This window comes from Melospiza georgiana, chromosome 9 (genome assembly GCF_028018845.1).
Source record: "Melospiza georgiana isolate bMelGeo1 chromosome 9, bMelGeo1.pri, whole genome shotgun sequence".
NCBI classification, from domain to species: Eukaryota; Metazoa; Chordata; class Aves; order Passeriformes; family Passerellidae; genus Melospiza; species Melospiza georgiana.
Window position 1 is genome coordinate 2,075,293 of NC_080438.1, and position 17,627 is coordinate 2,092,919.

Here is a 17,627-nt window from a genome sequence, read left to right on the forward strand (position 1 = left end):
AAAAGGCAGGTAAGAGTCACACCCTGTTTCTTAGAACCATTTAGGTTGGAAAAGAGCTCCAACATCCTGCAGTCCAACCATGAATATAACACTGCCAGGTCCACAACTGAACCATGTCCCTGTGTCCCTCCATGCAGAGCACAACTGCTTCTGCACTAAATTTGTTTCCATGCCTCCCTGACAGACTATGAGGATGGAGGAAAAAAAAAGAAAAGGAAGCATGACAACAACATACAGTGGGCGCCCTGCCAATTTACACACTGGTTGCAAAATCCCATTCCGAGAGCTGAGGCTGCTTTTGAGAACTGTGAGAAATTAGGAAGAGAATGAGCCCAAATCTGGTTGTGATTGAATATTCTGCTCTGCTCAGCCTGAGTTCTTTTTTTTGTTGTTGCTTTTTTCACTGAGACCAACAAGGTTAAACACTGGCTGAACAAAAACTGCTGGGGTCTGTAGGTGAAATGCAATTGAGATGCAGCCATAAATATTCTTGTAAGTAGAGAGAGAGAGCCTTAATTTAAACAGTGATTTCACTGCTCCCAAGCCTGGCTGAGGCTGGTGGGACCTGCAGAATGAAATGCTGCTTGCTGCCAGGGCTCCTCCAGCCCTGCACAGGGCTTGTGGCAACACTGGCATGCAGGCACAGGGCTGCAGTGTGTTTACAAATAACTTGTTGTTGTTGTTGTTGTTTTGTTTTGTTTACTCCCTGGCAGTGTATTTACAAATAACACCACAAAAAGGCAGATTTACAGCACTGGCAGTGTATTTACAAATAACACCACAAAAAGGCAGATTTACAGTCACTGGCAGTGTATTTACAAATAACAAGAAGGAAAGGCAGGTTTACAACTCTGGCAGTATATTTAGAAATAACACCAAGGAAAGGCAGGTTTACAACTCTGGCAGTATATTTATAAATAACACCACAAAAAGGCAGATTTACAGTCACTGGCAGAGTATTTACAAATAACACCACAAAAAGGCAGATTTACAGTCACTGGCAGAGTATTTACAAATAACACCATGGAAAGGCAGATTTACAGTCCCTGGCCACTGCCCTCCATTGCTGCCCCTTAACAGTGGGGCAACTGGATCCATGCTTAATGTACCATGACATCATGGATATAAAATAAATGTAATACCAACTGGACTCATGGTAGAGTCCAACCTGTTCAATATTCAGAAGCATTCAACTCCAGATCCTTTTTGGCCCTGCCCTTGTGTGATCATTCCCATTTAAACCCTGCATTTATTGAAGTGACTGGCAAATTCTGCATGCCAGGACTGACATTTTCTGCCCTGAGCTCTATCTGTGGCCGCAATAATAGCTCTGTGTTTGGTCAAAAGGTCTCCCCATGCTGGCCAAGTCCTTAAATGATTTCCTTTGGAAGGAGTTTGTGGAAAGTACCTTGTGTCCTTGACATCAATCGTGTGAAATCACCACGGTGTCAGGCAGGAAACCTCCTCAGGCTGTGGGGGTGACACAGGAAAGCCACCCCGAGGCTCCCCTTTGCCACAGCGGGCAGCTCCACACAAATATTTAATTTTGGCTTTATGCAGCCAGAAGAGCTGAGGTTTCACCTACAGGCTGGGAAGATGCAGAGAAGAACCAAGAGTAAAGTTTATAAAGTTCATTTTTTGTGCATTCCATCCCCAGAAAGGGAGTGCAGAAGAGCTGGCAGAGATCTCTCAGCGACATCTCTGTGACATCAGAATTTCTTTTCTAAATAAATCAATGGAGAGCACTTTTTCACATTCAAAGAAAAGAATGTGCAGGATGTAAAAATAGAAACTACTTAAACTACTTCCAAGGTTGACTCTTAAAATATTTCTTTTAGTTGGTTTTTTTTTTTTGTTTACATTTGTTTTTTACTTCTCAATCCTATTTGCTTTTTTAAAACTTTTTTTGTTTGCCTTCTCCACACAACGCTTTAATCACAGTTTGGTTCCCACAATACAGAACTCAAAAAGCAGGTAAGAAAAAAGAAAAAAAAAATATAGAATGGGAAAAGCTAAAATTTATTTCAGGAAATCCTTGAATAAAGCAGGTAAGAAAAAAAAACATAGAACAGGAAAAGCTAAAATTTATTTCAGGAAGACCTTGAAACCCAGCTCGTTTCAAACTGCAAGCTGAAAGCCATCTCCAAAGCCCCAACCCTCTTCCTACTCTTCCTTGTCCTTGAGTGGCACCAGGAGGAAGCTGGGGCTGGCTCTTGGATCCCATTTGCTGTTCCCATTTGCTGCAAAGACGGCTGTGGCGTCACAGTTTGGAGCGAGGGTGGTTTCACTTTTACTGTGAATCATGTCCCCAGGGAACTGGAAAAATGCCCGGCTGTCATCTGGCGTCAGAATGAGAACCAGATCCCACCTGCTGCCAGGACAGAGCAGGCACTGGCAGCTCCAGGGACAGCAGCAGGTAGGGTGAGGTTCCTGTGCTTGGCACCTCATCCCTCCGTCCCTCATCCAGCGAGCTCTGAGCTCCCTGCAGGGTTTTTAACTTTGACCCCTTGCGCTGATATCCCAATTTTTGGAGCCCGTCGCTGGTTTCATTTCAGGCCTCCCGGGCCAGGAGCCAGCTGAAGGCTCCCTGCCTCAGTTTCGTGAGGAAGTGCAAACGCACTGCCTTGGAGCCTGGGCTGATGATGAAACCCTGTGGCTCCTCCTCTTGGCCTCATTAGCATGGGGAATTCACGAGTATAAAATCCTGTCCATGTCCCGCCGTGGCAACACGGACCCCAGGAATCCTGGCAGTGCCTTCCTCAGCCCTGGTGCTGCTTGCATCCTCATCCTCCCCTGCAGCTGGACTGATGTCGGGCATCATGGAGCCACCAGCCATGCTGGAGGATGAGAGTGCTCCAGAGAACAGGAGATCCACGTACCTGAGGGTGGCTTTTCATGCTCTCATTTTTGTGTTGATTATTATCTCAACCCTGGTCCCCATCGGCTTCTGTTTGCTCTATCATCAGGTAAGGACAAAGAAAAACTCTTAACTCTGCAGTGTTCCTTCCTAATTTTTAACAGTGTTTATTCCTAATTATTAAAAATTATTAAATTATTAAGTTAATAATTTAATAATTATTAAAAGTGCTGTGTTGATGCTATAAGCTAACTCCAACCTAGAAATTCTCTCCTCTTTGAAGAGTGCTAATTTCCAAGATTTCAGCTGAGGATGTTTGCACCAATCCCTTACTGTCTCACCAATTCCTCAACGTCTTCAGCATTTTCCTCTCGTTTCCTTCAGCTTAAAAAAAAAAAGTCAGGTTTTATTTCTCTGATTTTTCTTCTCCTGCACTGGATGTGCACTGTTCCAATGTGATATCAAGTGGTGATGCTCTGTGGGGACCAGAGAGGCTGAGAATCCGTGGTAGTTCCCCAGGCACAAAGCCTTTTCACGCTTGGTTTTTACAATCTAGCACAAAAACCAGTTATTGAATCAAATTTTGCTCCGTGTTTCATGAACTAATCCCAACGAGCTTTTCCTAACTGTACACGCAGTACTGAACAGAAATAAATACTCATGAGCCAAGTGACTCACGGGTTGCAAGTCAGCTTATTTTCTGCTTTCCAAACTGTGAATCTGTGTTCTGGAGGAGCCAAGAACTCATTTGGGATGCCGGGTTGATCCCGCTGTAATGTACCTCCCTGTGGTTCCAGTTCATCAGGGGAAGGCACAAGGAAAAAGCCCCTTTCTGTTATGAGGTAGGGTAGTGTGTTCCCATGGTCTGGGAGCTGCTTGGGGCATAATGATGCCAGGAACCCCTCTGAGGACTGATCCTACAAGGCAGAGAATTTTAAAAAATAAAATACAAAGTCTGCTAAATTCCCGCAAGAGAGAAACGTTCTCTGCATCTTATAGCAGGAAAATATAAAAAAAACCCCAATATAAATTATTTGCTTTTAATCCATTTTAAGCCCCAAACCCACAGCTTCCATCACCCATTTGGGAGCTGTGGAGCACCAGCTCTGTGAGCTGCAGCCGCAACTGAATCCCCCTGATGGCAATGAGCACATCGATGTTCACACATATTCCACTCCCTCCCTTCTTCTATTCAGGAAAGTTTTTCTGTTTACTCACTTTCTGTCAGTAAAGAGAAAGTTTCTTTAGTGAGTGAAAGGACTGCCTTCAGTCCTGTTCAGTCCTGGGGAAAGCAGGACAGGGCAGTGGAAGCCTTTCCCTGCAAGGCAGCCAACAGCCTCCCCAGCACTCAGGACAGCTACTTCCTAAGGAAGGAATGAGGTTGTGCTCCAAGAGCAAATTCAGCATTTCTGAGCTTGCATTCAGGAAGATGTGAGAGGTGTGAGGCAGAAGCAGGTCCCTGTGCCTGTGAGCTGATCCCAAATCTGCTTTTTGTGCGCGCTGCCAGAGGGAGAGCGGAGCTGCTGTGCAGGAGGAGCAGGAGCTCCACGAGCAAAGCCCAAGCTGTGAGTCATGGGGACAGACTGAAATCTCTTGCCATGGAGTTTCCAATCCATGGAGACACGCTGGGCTGGAAAGGCACTGCAGGACTGACTGCTGGCTCAGAAAGGCCTGTGCCTGTGGCCCTGAGCTCAGCACTTACAGGGAAAAAGGCTTCAAACCAGCAGCTGGGCTGCCTGCCCTGCCTGCCCGGGGTGGCAGTGATGATTTTATTTGCCTGAGTCACCCCACACTCTGCACAGAAGGTTCATGGGTTTCATGAGGGTGAATTAGCACGAGGCTGTGCAGCTTCTCACGTTTTTGCACTGGCTTTAAGTCAAGTCCTCGTCCACAGAGCCATCGCTTGTGAGCATCCACAAGAGCTGGGTGCAGGCATGGAATTAAATCCTGTCACCCAAGAGGAATGTAGGACTTCACCCAGGTCTGCTGCAGGTCGCAGCTGATTGATTGTCTTTTTTATTTTTTTTTAATTTTGTGCAAATACCACCAAAAAGGATATGAAAAAAATGGACCTATTTTAAACATTTCAAAACTTTGTTAGAAAACATCTGGTTTTTCGTAACAAAACAGGGCTTGTGTTTGTAATAGTGGGTAGGAAAAAAAACTTTTCTTCCCGGGAGAATGCTTTTGTAATGATAATGCTCCTCTAACTGAGTTCACTGATAAATGGAAAATCACAGGAGAAAACACTGACCAAGCCCTGCTTCTCTCCACAGGCACCGGGGGCCTGCTGGGCACACGGATATTGTAAGTACAGAGATTCTAGACCTGCTTTCTGCCTTATGCTGTGCCACAGGGTGGCTGTGTCACAGGCCTGGGGCTGTTTAAGGACAGGGGTCAGCAGTGACAGAGCCCCCAGGGCACTGTGACAAACGGGGTGGCAGCCAGCAGCTGCCTCTGTCTGTGTGAGTCACCTGCACCTCCCCAAAATTGGCCTGTGAAACCCACACTGATGCCTTCAGTTTGAGCCTTCATATTTTCCAGATTCTGTTCTGCATTAGTTTATAACTCTGAGCTCCATATAAAGAGTTGGCAGGCTCTCCTCACAGCTCAGTCACACAGAACAATCCTTTTCCAGCCCCACAACCAAGGGCACCACTGCAGCTTCAGGCCCCAAAAGTGCAAACAACAGGGAATAGAGGAGAGCAAATGGGACTGCATAACCTGGAGCTGGAATTGAACAATTAACCCCAAGATGGAAATGGACCAAAAGTTATAAAAGTGTGAGAACTCGTGACCCAGGGTCCATCTTGGGTGTAGCCCTGGCCAGGCTCTGGTACTGTGAAGGCCTTTAATAAATCCCTACTTTATTCCTTTAATAAATCCCTAGTTTATTTCTTTAATAAATCCCTACTTCATTCCTTTAAGAAATCCCTACTTTATTCCTTTAATAAATCCCTAGTTTATTCCTTTAATAAATCCCTACTTTATTCCTTTAATAAATACCTACTTTATTCCTGTAACTCTGCCCAGCCTCTGCTCCAGGGAGCCTCTCAAGGCTCATCACTTTTACAGCTCCTGGGTGTTAATCACCAGCTCTCCAAGCAAACCCCAGGGCAGCTTTAAAGTAATGCCCGGTAGAGTGGCTGAAACCCTCAGAGAGGTTTAATTAATTAAATGAAAAACTTCTGCACACACAGAATTTCAGCTAATGACTGTTCCCCTCCTGAAGGGCTGTAACCACAGCAGCCAGCATGATTACTGTCATCCTCATCATCCTCAGATCCAGCTGAAATTCCACCTGGGAATTTTTTGTTATTAGAGACCAGCTCAGACCCAACTCTCAGTGTTGAAAATCCCCCATCTCCAGGTGCTTTCCACAGCTAAGCTGTCCTGACAGAGAGCCACCCATGGCCACAGAGGTCCTTCACAGCCTCTCCTGGCAGATTGAGACTCCTCTCTAGCACTTCTTAGAAGTCAGTAAACTCAAAAGGAATGATTTTGAGGAATATTATAATATTACTCGATATTATAATATCAGCAAGTTATTATAATAACTATAATAGTTATAATTATTATAATATTTACAATTATTATAATTATAAATGTTATAATTATTATAGTAACTTGCTGTTACTATACTAATTATAATATTTATAATAATAATATAACTATTATATTTCTATAATAACTATAAATATAATAATTATATCATTATAATAATATATAATATATTATCATTATAATAATATATAATAATAATACATTATATATTATTATGTTTATAATATAATATATATTATATATTTGTTAATAGGAATATTATAATTACATTATAATATAATGATTATATATTATAATTATATAATAACTAAATCATAATTATATTATAATATAATAATTCTATTATCATATTATATTATGATTGTATTTATTAATATAGATATTATTAATAATTATAATAACAGTAATAATTCTAATAGCAGCAAGTAGAATGACAAGTAAATAATAAGTCAAGAAGTGAATGGGGAGTGAGAGAATGGGAGGCAGCGATAAAACATGCTCATGTACAGAACAAGGCGACAGAATTAGTCTGACATGGTTGCTCACCACACCATTCTGTCTGTGCTTTCCTCAGTGAACGATTCTTCACAAGACCCAACAGCTTTGATCTGGGAGTGGAAATTACACCACTGCAAGGGGATTGTGCAGGGCCAAGGGGAGTATCTCATCATCCAGGAGAGTGGCAGATACTTCATCTATGCTCAGCTCAGCCGCAAGGAGCCCCATAAGGCGCCTTTTTCAGTGATGCTTTACGAAAATAAAACATCAACCCCGCTCAACAGTGCTGTGGGGGCTCTGAATGGCACAGTCCACTTTGCAAGGCCCTTCCTCCTGAAGAAGGGAGACAAACTGTACTGTAAGAAAAACAAGGAGGACTACCACAATCTGCTGGAGCCTCAGACTTATTGGGGCCTGTTTAAAATGTAGCAGGACTGCTCCGAGTCAGCTCCTCCCTTATTTCCTCCAGGAAACCTCAGGTCGTGGATGAGGAATCTGGAATGTCTCTTGGGGTGAAATCCAGCTTGCTGGAGTAAGCTCGTGTCCTGCAGTGACAGTGAACAGCAAACTTTGGTGGTGATGGATGGCTGCTGATGGACACAAAGCATGAGCAAAAGATGGAGGGAGAAAACCCCTGGATGCTTTGTGGGGTTGACTCTGAGATCCTGGAAAAACAAGTGCCTATATTCAGCCTGTTCTGAGCTGGGGAGGAGCTCTACTCTGCAGCTGGCTGCATTTCACAGCTGGGTACCTTGGTCAGTCCCCTGGGTCCCTTCTAACAAGAGGTGCTACATAAAGACAAGATATTTTATATCCTTCCCGCACAAGCTGCCAGTGAAACAACCTGTCCACAGCAGAGGGACAAAATGGTTCAGAAACGGCACAGGAAAAGCTTCTCAGCCCTCTCCACAGCCTTGCCACTAGCAAGGGAAGCACACCAAGAAAACTCCATCCCCATGGGCAGTTCAGAGCACAGGGAGCTTCCCAGTGGAGCTTTCCAGTGAAATCCAAGGCAGCTCCATGGCATGGTGCAGACAGCCCAGCACAGGGAGCCTGGGATGCGGCCCAGGGGGATGGATCACTGCTGGCTGGGCAGCACAAAGCTGCTGATGCTGTGCAGGAGAGCTAATGGTAGGGGAGAGTGAGCACAGAGGGGAGACAAGAGGATGGAGGCTTGGAGAGCTGTTCCCAGAGTTTTCTCTCCCATGCTGTGTAGTGGGCAGGGCAGGGCAGACACCATGCCATGAAATGGGGAAGGGCTGAGCATCCCCCGCTTCCCACAGACACAGCTCTGCCATCCAGCACCGAGCACTGCCGGGAGCACAGCAGGGATAATGTGAGCCAGCAGGGAAGCAGGGCACCCTTCCCCTGCTCACTGCAGGCTCTCTCTGCTGTGCCAGCCCAAATGGTCACCTGCAGGTCACAGCACACCTCAGAACCTCAGCAAGGTCAAGTGCTCTCACAAGGCTGCTTCACAGCCTGCTTCCTCCTGCTTCCTCCTCTCCCTCGCCTGGGCAGGCTCTCCAAGGGGCTCTGGCTTTTGCTTTCCTGCCCCCTGGACCTGCTCCCATGGACCTTCCTGCTCCCACCACCATGGATTTTCATGGGAAAGCAAAGCAGCTGAGAAGCTGGATGGAAAGAAATGATTGCTTGGGGTGGACTGAGGCAGTTAGGAGTGCTATTTGCTCTTATAATTTTATATTCTATGTATTGTAACTTCAGAGAATGTAAAGTCAAGTTTTTGCAGCTGTGCCTGCAGTCCTGTGTTTGGTTTTATACAATCTATTACCAATTAAAATTATACTTTGGTTCTTACATGGCTTTGTTGATTCCTTAATTTAAAATTAAAAAAAAAAAAAAAAAAAAAAAAAGAAGAAAAAAACCAAGAAACACCCTTACAAACCGCAAGTATATCTCAGTTCTTTGACACAGGCTGAAAAAACAACTGACTGACACATTTCTCTACCCTTTATCTGCTTTCACTAAAGGATCTCCCCTTCTCTGAGAGGCTGGCAGTGTCAGCACAGAGTGCGATCCGTTTGCACTGCACAGTCCCAGGGCAGAACTCCCCATCTTCCACGGGGAGCTCCATGCACCCCTCAACCCTCCTCAGTTTCTTCTGAGGCAAAGCAAGCCCAGAAGAGTCTGCTGGGCATGAAGAACTTTTTGTTCTGCACATCAGACCAGCCAAATCCAGACCCTGCAACAGCTGGCATGAAGATCTGGCTCCAAGACCCCAAAGATCAGCTCAGCCTAAGGAGAGGAGAATCCAGGAGTGCCCAGTTCCTCCTCTCCCTCACTGCATGAGGAAAGGATCCCACAGGCAGCAGGGCTGGCAGCAGCATCCTGTGCTTGCAGGCAGAGACAGCTGAGCCCTCCCTGGGGGAGAACAGCCCTGGGCACCCCAGGGCCCACAGCCCAGCCAGGAGCTGCAGGCTCTGCAGGGACAGAGCTCACAGAGGCCCTGGAGGGCTCTGGCAGGGACAGGACAGCCCAGGCTGCAGGGCCACCAACCTGGAGGGTCTGGTCAGGGTGACAGCCCAGGCTGCAGGGCCACCAACCTGGAGGGTCTGGTCAGGGTCACAGCCCAGGCTGCAGGGCCACCAACCTGGAGGGTCTGGGTCACAGCCCAGGCTGCAGGGCCACCAACCTGGAGGGTCTGGGTGACAGCCCAGGCTGCAGGGCCACCAACCTGGAGGGTCTGGGTGACAGCCCAGGCTGCAGGGCCACCAACCTGGAAGGTCTGGTCAGGGTCACAGCCCAGGCTGCAGGGCCACCAACCTGCCCAGCTCTGGGTCACAGCCTGTGGCTCTGGGTCACAGCCCGTGGCCAGCTGTGCCAGATGTCAATGGTTCAATGCTCCAGAAGCTGCCTGGGTGCAGAGCCTGCAGCTTTATCCAAGTGCTCTTCCAGCAGGACCTGAAGCCACCAGAGCTGCCCTCCCCAGCCCCCCGGTCCCAGGCTCTGTCTCCTGCATTTTTTCTCCTGCTGGACCCCCACATCTCTTCCTTTCTCCCTCTCCCTCCCAGAAGGCAGCAGCCCCATCCCTGGTGCCTCCCTGGAGCAGCAGCAGCCTGCTGTTCTGGGGTCCATCAGCTGCAGATTTCTCCTGGGGACAGCCAGGAACCCAGCAGTGCTGCTGACACAGCAGCACATCTCCAGCTCCTTTCACACTGTGCATCTCCTCCTCTCCCAGCTCGCCTCAAGGGAAAGGGAAATCATCTTTTCAGTCCCATGGAGGGTGCTAAACATCTGTATGGAATCCAGCTCAAAAGTCATTCTTAGCCTTGTTCATTAAGCCATTAATGATGCTAAAGCATGCAAAGTACATTAAAAACCTCTTCTTAAACAGCAAACACACCCTGTGGCTGCTAGGGTCAGGCAAACTGATATAATGGCATTAGTGCTGCTGCAGAGCTCATTCTCTGTCCCAGGGTATGAAGTGACACAGATCTGACCACCCCAGTGAACAAACAGGTTCTTATCAAAGGAGCCATCTGGCAATAAACCTGAGAAATTCACTTTTATGGGAATAATAAATATATCACACCAAGCTTCCTTTGGGGTCCTGTGTCCCCAGACAGACTCTGGAGAGGTCCTGAGGTACCTTGTGCCATTTCTCACCACCAGGATTTGAAAGGGACATCAAAAGGTGACTTTGCTCTGACGGGAGCTGCAGGTCAGGACACCTTCAGCACGTGGGGAGGCAGCACAGCCTGGCAGGGCTGCCACCCCCAGAGAGTTTGGTGCTCACTGTTGTGCCTTCCCCTGGTTCTTTGGAGCAGGAGGCAAAGGGGAGTTTGGCCTCTGCCCCCTGTTCACTCCCGGGGGGTGCCAGGGTTGTTGGTGTGGCACTCACAGCCCCCTGGCAGCTGTGACAGCCCTGTCCCATTCCTGGCAGCCCCAGCTCCCTCCCGGGGGCTCAGCCTTTGTGCCAGGGCTGGGCAGCCACCATCAGCTGCTTCCAGCTCTGCCCCAGCTTTCACACCAGGCTGGTGTCGCTGAGGCCTCGCTGGCTTCTCCCAGCACGAGGTAAAAGTGGTTTATTGCACAGTGCTGACAATGGGAATTTGTAACAATCTGTCCTGGTTCAAGGGAAATGTTGAACCTGTCACTTCAGCAGGAGACATCAGAACGTGCTCAATGGGTCACCCTGCTAAAACAAATATCCCCAAGGTAAATTGATGAAGGGCTGCAGAGGGGCAGATGTGGGAATGCTGCAGCATGCACAGCCTCTCTGTCACTGGCAGCATCAGGTGTCAGCTGCAAAATTGGAATCTGCACACGTGGAGAGCTCCTGCTTGCCCCTGTCCATTCTGAACAGTCCAGCCTGGCACTGCTGGTCTCTTGGCTTGAGATTGATTCCTGGCCTTAGAAGAAATCCAGAGACTACAGCACATCCACTCCATGGAGCAGCTGCACTGTCTGACTCAAAAATTATTGCTGTCCCACAGCACCAAAACCCTGCTGCAGGCTGGAGTGGGATCTCTGAGCTCACAGCTGATCTGGCCCCAGGGTTTCCAACCTGAGAGCCACGGTACAAGCAGCCCCACAGCTGGGCACTGCAGAGCAGCAGCAGGTTTGGAGGACAGAGGTGCCATCCCTCACTCACACTCATTCTCCAGCCTGGCCAGTGGAAAAGCCAAATGGACAATGGCAGGTTATGGGTGATGAGCAGTGGAAAAGAAAAGCCAGACGGACACTGGCAGATTATGGCTGATGAGCAGTGGAAAATTGAGAGATTATGGCCAATGACCAATGAAAAAGCCAGATGGACACTGGCAGATTATGGCCAAAGAGCAGTGAAAAACCCAGATGGACATTGGCAGATTATGGCCAATGAGCAGTGGAAAATCCAGATGGACACTGGCAGATTATGGCCAATGAGCAGTGGAAAACCCAGATGGACATTGGCAGATTATGGCTGATGAGCAGCAATTGAATGCTAGAACTAATTGCTTATCCTTCGTTAGGAGTAATCAATGCCAGCATCAACCAAATGCCAGTGTTTGGATTCCTTCAATGTTTAAATGTTACTCCTTTCCTTGCCCCTGGCATCTGGGAATGCACTGCAGATTTAGAAGATGTGTTACCCACACACCTCAGGATGGAAACGCTGCCTTCCTGAAAGAAAATCTCTCTGCAGAACTGTCAAATCATTAATTTACATGAAAACCCCTCTTTTTTTTCAACATTTTGAAATGAAGACTTGCCTCTTGGAAAGCCTTTTCACTAAGGTGCAGGGTTGTGTAAAAGTGGTGTATTTCTTTATGTCATGATGCATTTTAATTAAATGTGCTTTCAAATCTATGGGAAGTATAATTTCAAAGAAAATGAATACATCATGAGATTGAGTGTATAAATAGATGGTCATGTGCCTTCAACCATGGAAAAAAAGTGTGGTGGTTTTTTCAACAGGGCTAGGGGATTTTTCTGCTCTGTCAGAAGCTTACTGCACTGCACAGCCTCCCCAGGATCAGAGATGCAAATGGCCCTTGAGGGAGACATTTCAGTCTCTTTAGAAGTTAGCCACAATGTAGTCCTAAAAAAGAAATAATCAGATTTTTAAACAAATAAATACTTGAATACAAGTAACCACAATATAATCAGCAGGTTTTTTGTTCAACAAACAGCCACAGTCACCTATCACCCCCACACCCTGGTGCTTTGCACTCTCCGGGGTCAATGGAGGTTGTTCAAGGATGATCTGAAAGTTCATCCAGAAAGTGCCTCAAAGCACATCAAAAACAGCACAGAAGGCAGAGATGTAACAATATATTTAGACATCTTAAACCACAGTGTGCTCCAGCCAAACCACTTTTAGTAATTCTCAGCAGAGCCCTCTAGAATTCATGAAAATGTCTTGGTTTGAAAAGCCAGGTGTCTGCTAAGGAAGGCATGAGCCTCCCTTGAAATGGAAAATGTAAATCCCCTCCCTCTGAATTATTATAATTTTGAAATTAAGGGGGGCTCTCAGGCAAAATTATGGGAGTAGGAATAACAGTTCTTTAATAGGAAAATTAAAAATACAAATGTAATAGGTACAAAAAAAGAGAACAAACCACTGCCAGAGTGATCACAGTCCCTGTCCCCTGTGTGTCAGGGTGGTGTCCCAGCCCCATCCCATGGGGGCTCAGCCCTCCTGCAGTGCCAGCTGTGGCTCTGCTGCAGCAGGGATCCTGCACAAGGGGGGAGTTTTCCTCTGCAGCTCCAGGGCTGCTGCAGATGGGCCTGGGCTCCCTCTGGCCATGCAGGGCAGCAGAAAGCTGCTCCTCTGGCAATGCAGGGGGCAAAGGCTGCTGGGGTGTCCCAAAGCTCAGATTGTATCCAGGCAGGAATGCTTGGCTCCTCCCCTGGGCGGAGCATCTCCCCGTGGGATGATGGGATTTTATGCAGGACACTCACTGGCCCATTAACAGAAGAGAATTAATAATTAATGGCTCATGAACAGAAAAGAACTCCTGGAGGGAGGATTGATTGTGGAAGAGATAAAGAAAACTGCCCAATGAACAGCAGAGAACTGCTCCACCTCTAACAGCTGGCAAATAGAATACACACTTATCTTACGATCCAGGACTAGGTTACTAAGACATACATTGTACTAAATTAAGAAAAAAGAAACTAAAAAACAAAATTCCAAGACCACAAAAACTAAATAAAAGAGAACAGTGAAACACTTTAACCAATCACATCTGAGAAGTACATATAAACCACATGAACTGATAGAAACACCAATTAAGAAATGCATGATCAGTGTGTTCAGTAGTGTTAGAAAATATAAATCAAAATAATATAAACAACAAAGTAGCTTCTACTTAATCACATTAGTTAGTTGTCCAAGAGCCCTAATCTCCCACACAGAGACATTTCTGATGATGCTGTGCAGACCCCCCTTGTTGGGGACACTTTCCCTGCAGGGGCTTCTCAGGCTGCTCCCAAAGTCACCCCACCAAGCCTGGTGGGGTGAAACAGCCCCGGTTCTGAACTGCCCAAAGACACAGTGGTTTCTGCCTGGGTCTCAAAAACAAGGCAAACTTCACTGGGTCACTGAAATGAGTGGATGGTGCTGCCCCTCAAACCATGAGCCCAACCACAGAGGAAAGGCAAATGAAAACCTTTAATTTGGGTTGCTTCAAGAAAACTACTGAGGACCCACTTTTACAGAGTAGCTTCTATTGTGTAAGCAGAACTATCATTAATTTTGCTTCTAACTTCCAGTGCTCAAGACTTCTGCAGCTCAGTGCAATAAAATGAGGCAGATGAGGACATCGTAGCTAAGAAATCTGGCTTTGGTCCTGGAGGGATGATGGCTGCTCTGAAAAGCCTTTCCTTTCGATGACACAGCCTGTGCCTCCAGGGCAAAAATTAACTGTCCCAATGGGGTTTTTCCAGGGAGTGAATTCAGTCTGGCACCACAAATTATGGACTGTTAATTTCAGCTCTAAAGACAAGTGCGTGGAAAGCTCAAAACTGCTGAAACAGCCTGCCAAGAGAGCCAGTGGAGATGTAACTCGGTCATTCCCATCCCTGCAGAGTGACAAAAGCTTTTACCTGTTTAATTATACATCCTCTAAATCCTCTTTAGGTGAATGGAGCAGGTCTTTGTTTCACAGCTGAGTGGAGGGTGAGCATGGCACTTTGGATTTCTGCTCTCTCCTCCCAGATCAGAGAAGGGCTTGCACCACACAGAGCTCCTCCATCTCCCAGGCACACCAAAAGCTGCCTCACCATGGGAGGTGAGCAGATGCTTTGTGAGGAACCAGCCACATCCAGGTTTCTCTGTGCTCTGGGGGTTCATAGCACCTTTGCTTGTGGTAGAAGAGAGCTCACAAGAGCTTCAAGTTGGAAGCTCTTTAAGTCTTCCAACTGGTCTAGAAAAATCTGGCACTTCTGCTCATAGATAGAATAGAAACAGTATTTTTAAACTGATTTCTTAACAGAAGTTACTTTCCCAGTTCTAGTTACATGAATGCTGCTATCTAACCTCCCACAGATTTTGGTCTAACAGGCAGAACACCTCATGGAGAGAATGAAAGCATCATCAGCACTTTAGAGAGAGGGAAGGAAGTCACAGCAAGATGCTATGATTTTCTTAGGGTCACCAGAAGTGCAGAGATGAAACCCAACCACGGGACCCAGGGGAAGGGACCTTGCCTGTTACCAGGAACCGTGTGGCCAGCAGGAGCAGGGACATGATTCCTCCCCTGTGCTCAGCCCTGCTGAGGCCACACCTCCAGTTCTGGGTCCAGTTCTGGGCCCCTCAATTTAGGATGAATGTTGAGATGCTGGAGCATGTCAAGAGAAAGGCAACAAGGCTGATGAAGGGTTTGGAGCACCAGTCTGATGAGGAGTGGCTGAGGGAGCTGGGGTTGTTTGGCCTGGAGAAAAGGAGGCTCAGGGGTAACCTTATCACTGCCTGAAAGGAGATTGTAACCAGGTGGGCTTTGGCCTCTTCTCCCAGGTTATTTTTGAGAGGACAAGAAGACACAGCCTCAAGCTGTGCCAGGGGAGGTTCAGGTTGGACATTCACAGGAATTTCCACACAGAAAGGGTGGCCGGACACTGGACTGGGCTGCCCTGGGAGGTGTTTAAGGACTGGACACGGCCCCCAGTGCCATGGTCTGCGTGACAAGGGGGTGTCTGGTCACGGGCTGGGCCCGCTGATCTCAGAGGCCTTCTCCAACCAAACTGACCCTGTGATTCTGAGATTTTGTAACCAAACACCCTCAGCATGGACCATAGCCACTGAGGAAATAACCCAGAGAGTGCCACATATGGACTCGATTATCAATTTTTTCCCTTCTTATGAAGAAAAGTGCCTGTTCAGAATATCCCAGGAATGGACCAGAGTGCCAGGAACATAACTGTGGTGCAGCCCTGGGTGGTGTCACCATGCTGGCCAGCACAGGGCTCACCCACCACTTCTGCCCTCCTTGGACACCTGCCTCTGCTATGGATCCCTGGACTTTTTCAAGCTCAAGAGCAAAATCCATCTCTGTTTCAGGTCTTTTGAAGTAGGATTTCACACTGAATGGCTCTCCCAGCACAAATCTGGCCAATCCCACGTTTCATCTCATTTGAGATGGAAACAAACAAAAGCGTTTCTTTCCTCTGCCATACAACTTCAACCTGTGAAGAAGAAATTCTGATTTCAGGCCATCCCTCCCCAGAGCACCTCAGCTGTCACTGGGTACTGCTACCACAGCCTCTACTGCACATTGCAGAAAACACATCTGCTTTGGGACTCTTTGATAAACACTACAAGGGGTCCGGACTGGTTTTGGGAGAAACTGCTTCATGGTGAGGCCCTGCTGCTGCAGAAGATATCTGCTGACATGGCCAACAAGCTGCCTCCTCTTATGGCAAACTTCTGAAGAAGTAGAAAGGATTTGGAGGCAACACATCCTGTCCTTGCAGGGTAAACAATTCACAGAAGAGCCACAGAAGGGAAGTCACAGGGGTATGACTCACTCCCAGTATAAAAATCAGACCAAGGATTCCATTACACCATACTGGCAGAGGGGTCAGCTGGATGCTCCTCCATCCTGCAGCCCCCAGCTCACTTCTTGCTGTCACAAGGTAACACCTTCCCCCAGCTCCGTCCTTGTAGGTTCCCTGGAGGGAACTGGCTTTGGGTCCTTCCAGCCCTTCAAACACTTCCAGGAGAGGGCTGGTTGATGCAGAACAAGACTTCTGCTCCCAGTACTCCTAAACACTCCTGGAATGGTGACAGCTCACTGCCACCTCTCCTCAGACAGTGCCACAACATTTTAAACAGCCTTGCCACTGATTTCTCCCAGCTCCAGCTACCAGCAATGCTAGTTAAAGGGTTTGCTCTTTCCCCGAGAGGCTTTGGAGGAAAATGAAAAAATAAAAGGAAAACGAGGAAGGTATCAAGAGATTCCAAGACAGCAGAAATGAAGTATTCTGCTTCTGATAGGCTCCAGGTTGTATACCTGCTTTCACAGTATTTGAGGCCTTTATCAAAATTTTTGAATATTTGAGATTAGCAATAAGAGAAGATCAAGCAAACCATATAAGAATAATAGCAATATTATGTAAGCACTTAAGTGTTCCCTGGCTATGGACCTCATTATGAGATTTAACTTTGAAAAACTTTTACAAACTTTTGAGATGCATGGAAGGTGTTGCAAGATGTGGTGAAGAGAGGAATACAAGAGCAAGCTCCAATTTTAGCTATTTTTGTGCCGATCTCAGTAGCCCAGGAATTTACTGAGGGGGTGTCTTGAAAAGAATGCCAGTCAGGAAAAAAGAAACAGATTCCTTCAAATATGTGTCATGACTGCATAGCTGGAGCTGAATGATGGGAAGATCTTTCGAATTCCATATCTAAAGCTAATCCAGGAACTTGCATTTTAGGCCAGAGTGAGTAATACCACTGGCTTTTGATCCTCATCAGATTAAATTTTAAACACATATTTGCAGATCAAGTTAATTGTATGTGCAGCCCTTCTCCTAAGAGGTCATGCAAATTCTTCCCATTCTTCTCTCGTGAATATTCCCTTCACATCCAGCAAGTCTATACCCATGAGAAGTGAAGCAGGGACAGGTCATTTCTCACATGAGGGAGAGGAAACACCTGAGCAGCCCCTCATGATCTGACCAGTCCTTTAAACACCTGCCTGAGCAGCAGTACTGAAATTTGGGGATGTGTTTAAATACTTTTAAGAAAATGGACTACAGAAAA

The 17,627-nt window shown here is 46.8% G+C and overlaps 1 protein-coding gene across 1 annotated transcript; it reads left to right on the plus strand.

Annotated features, from left to right (window-relative positions):
* The first annotated feature begins 2,819 nt into the window (after positions 1-2,819).
* LOC131087015 (uncharacterized) lies at positions 2,820-7,348 on the plus strand. Its single transcript, XM_058030363.1, has 6 exons — positions 2,820-2,966; positions 3,655-3,699; positions 4,365-4,422; positions 5,134-5,164; positions 5,903-5,976; positions 7,023-7,348. The coding sequence occupies exons 1-6, from the start codon at positions 2,820-2,822 to the stop codon at positions 7,346-7,348; spliced, it is 681 nt and encodes a 226-aa protein (XP_057886346.1).
* Positions 7,349-17,627: the final 10,279 nt, after the last annotated feature.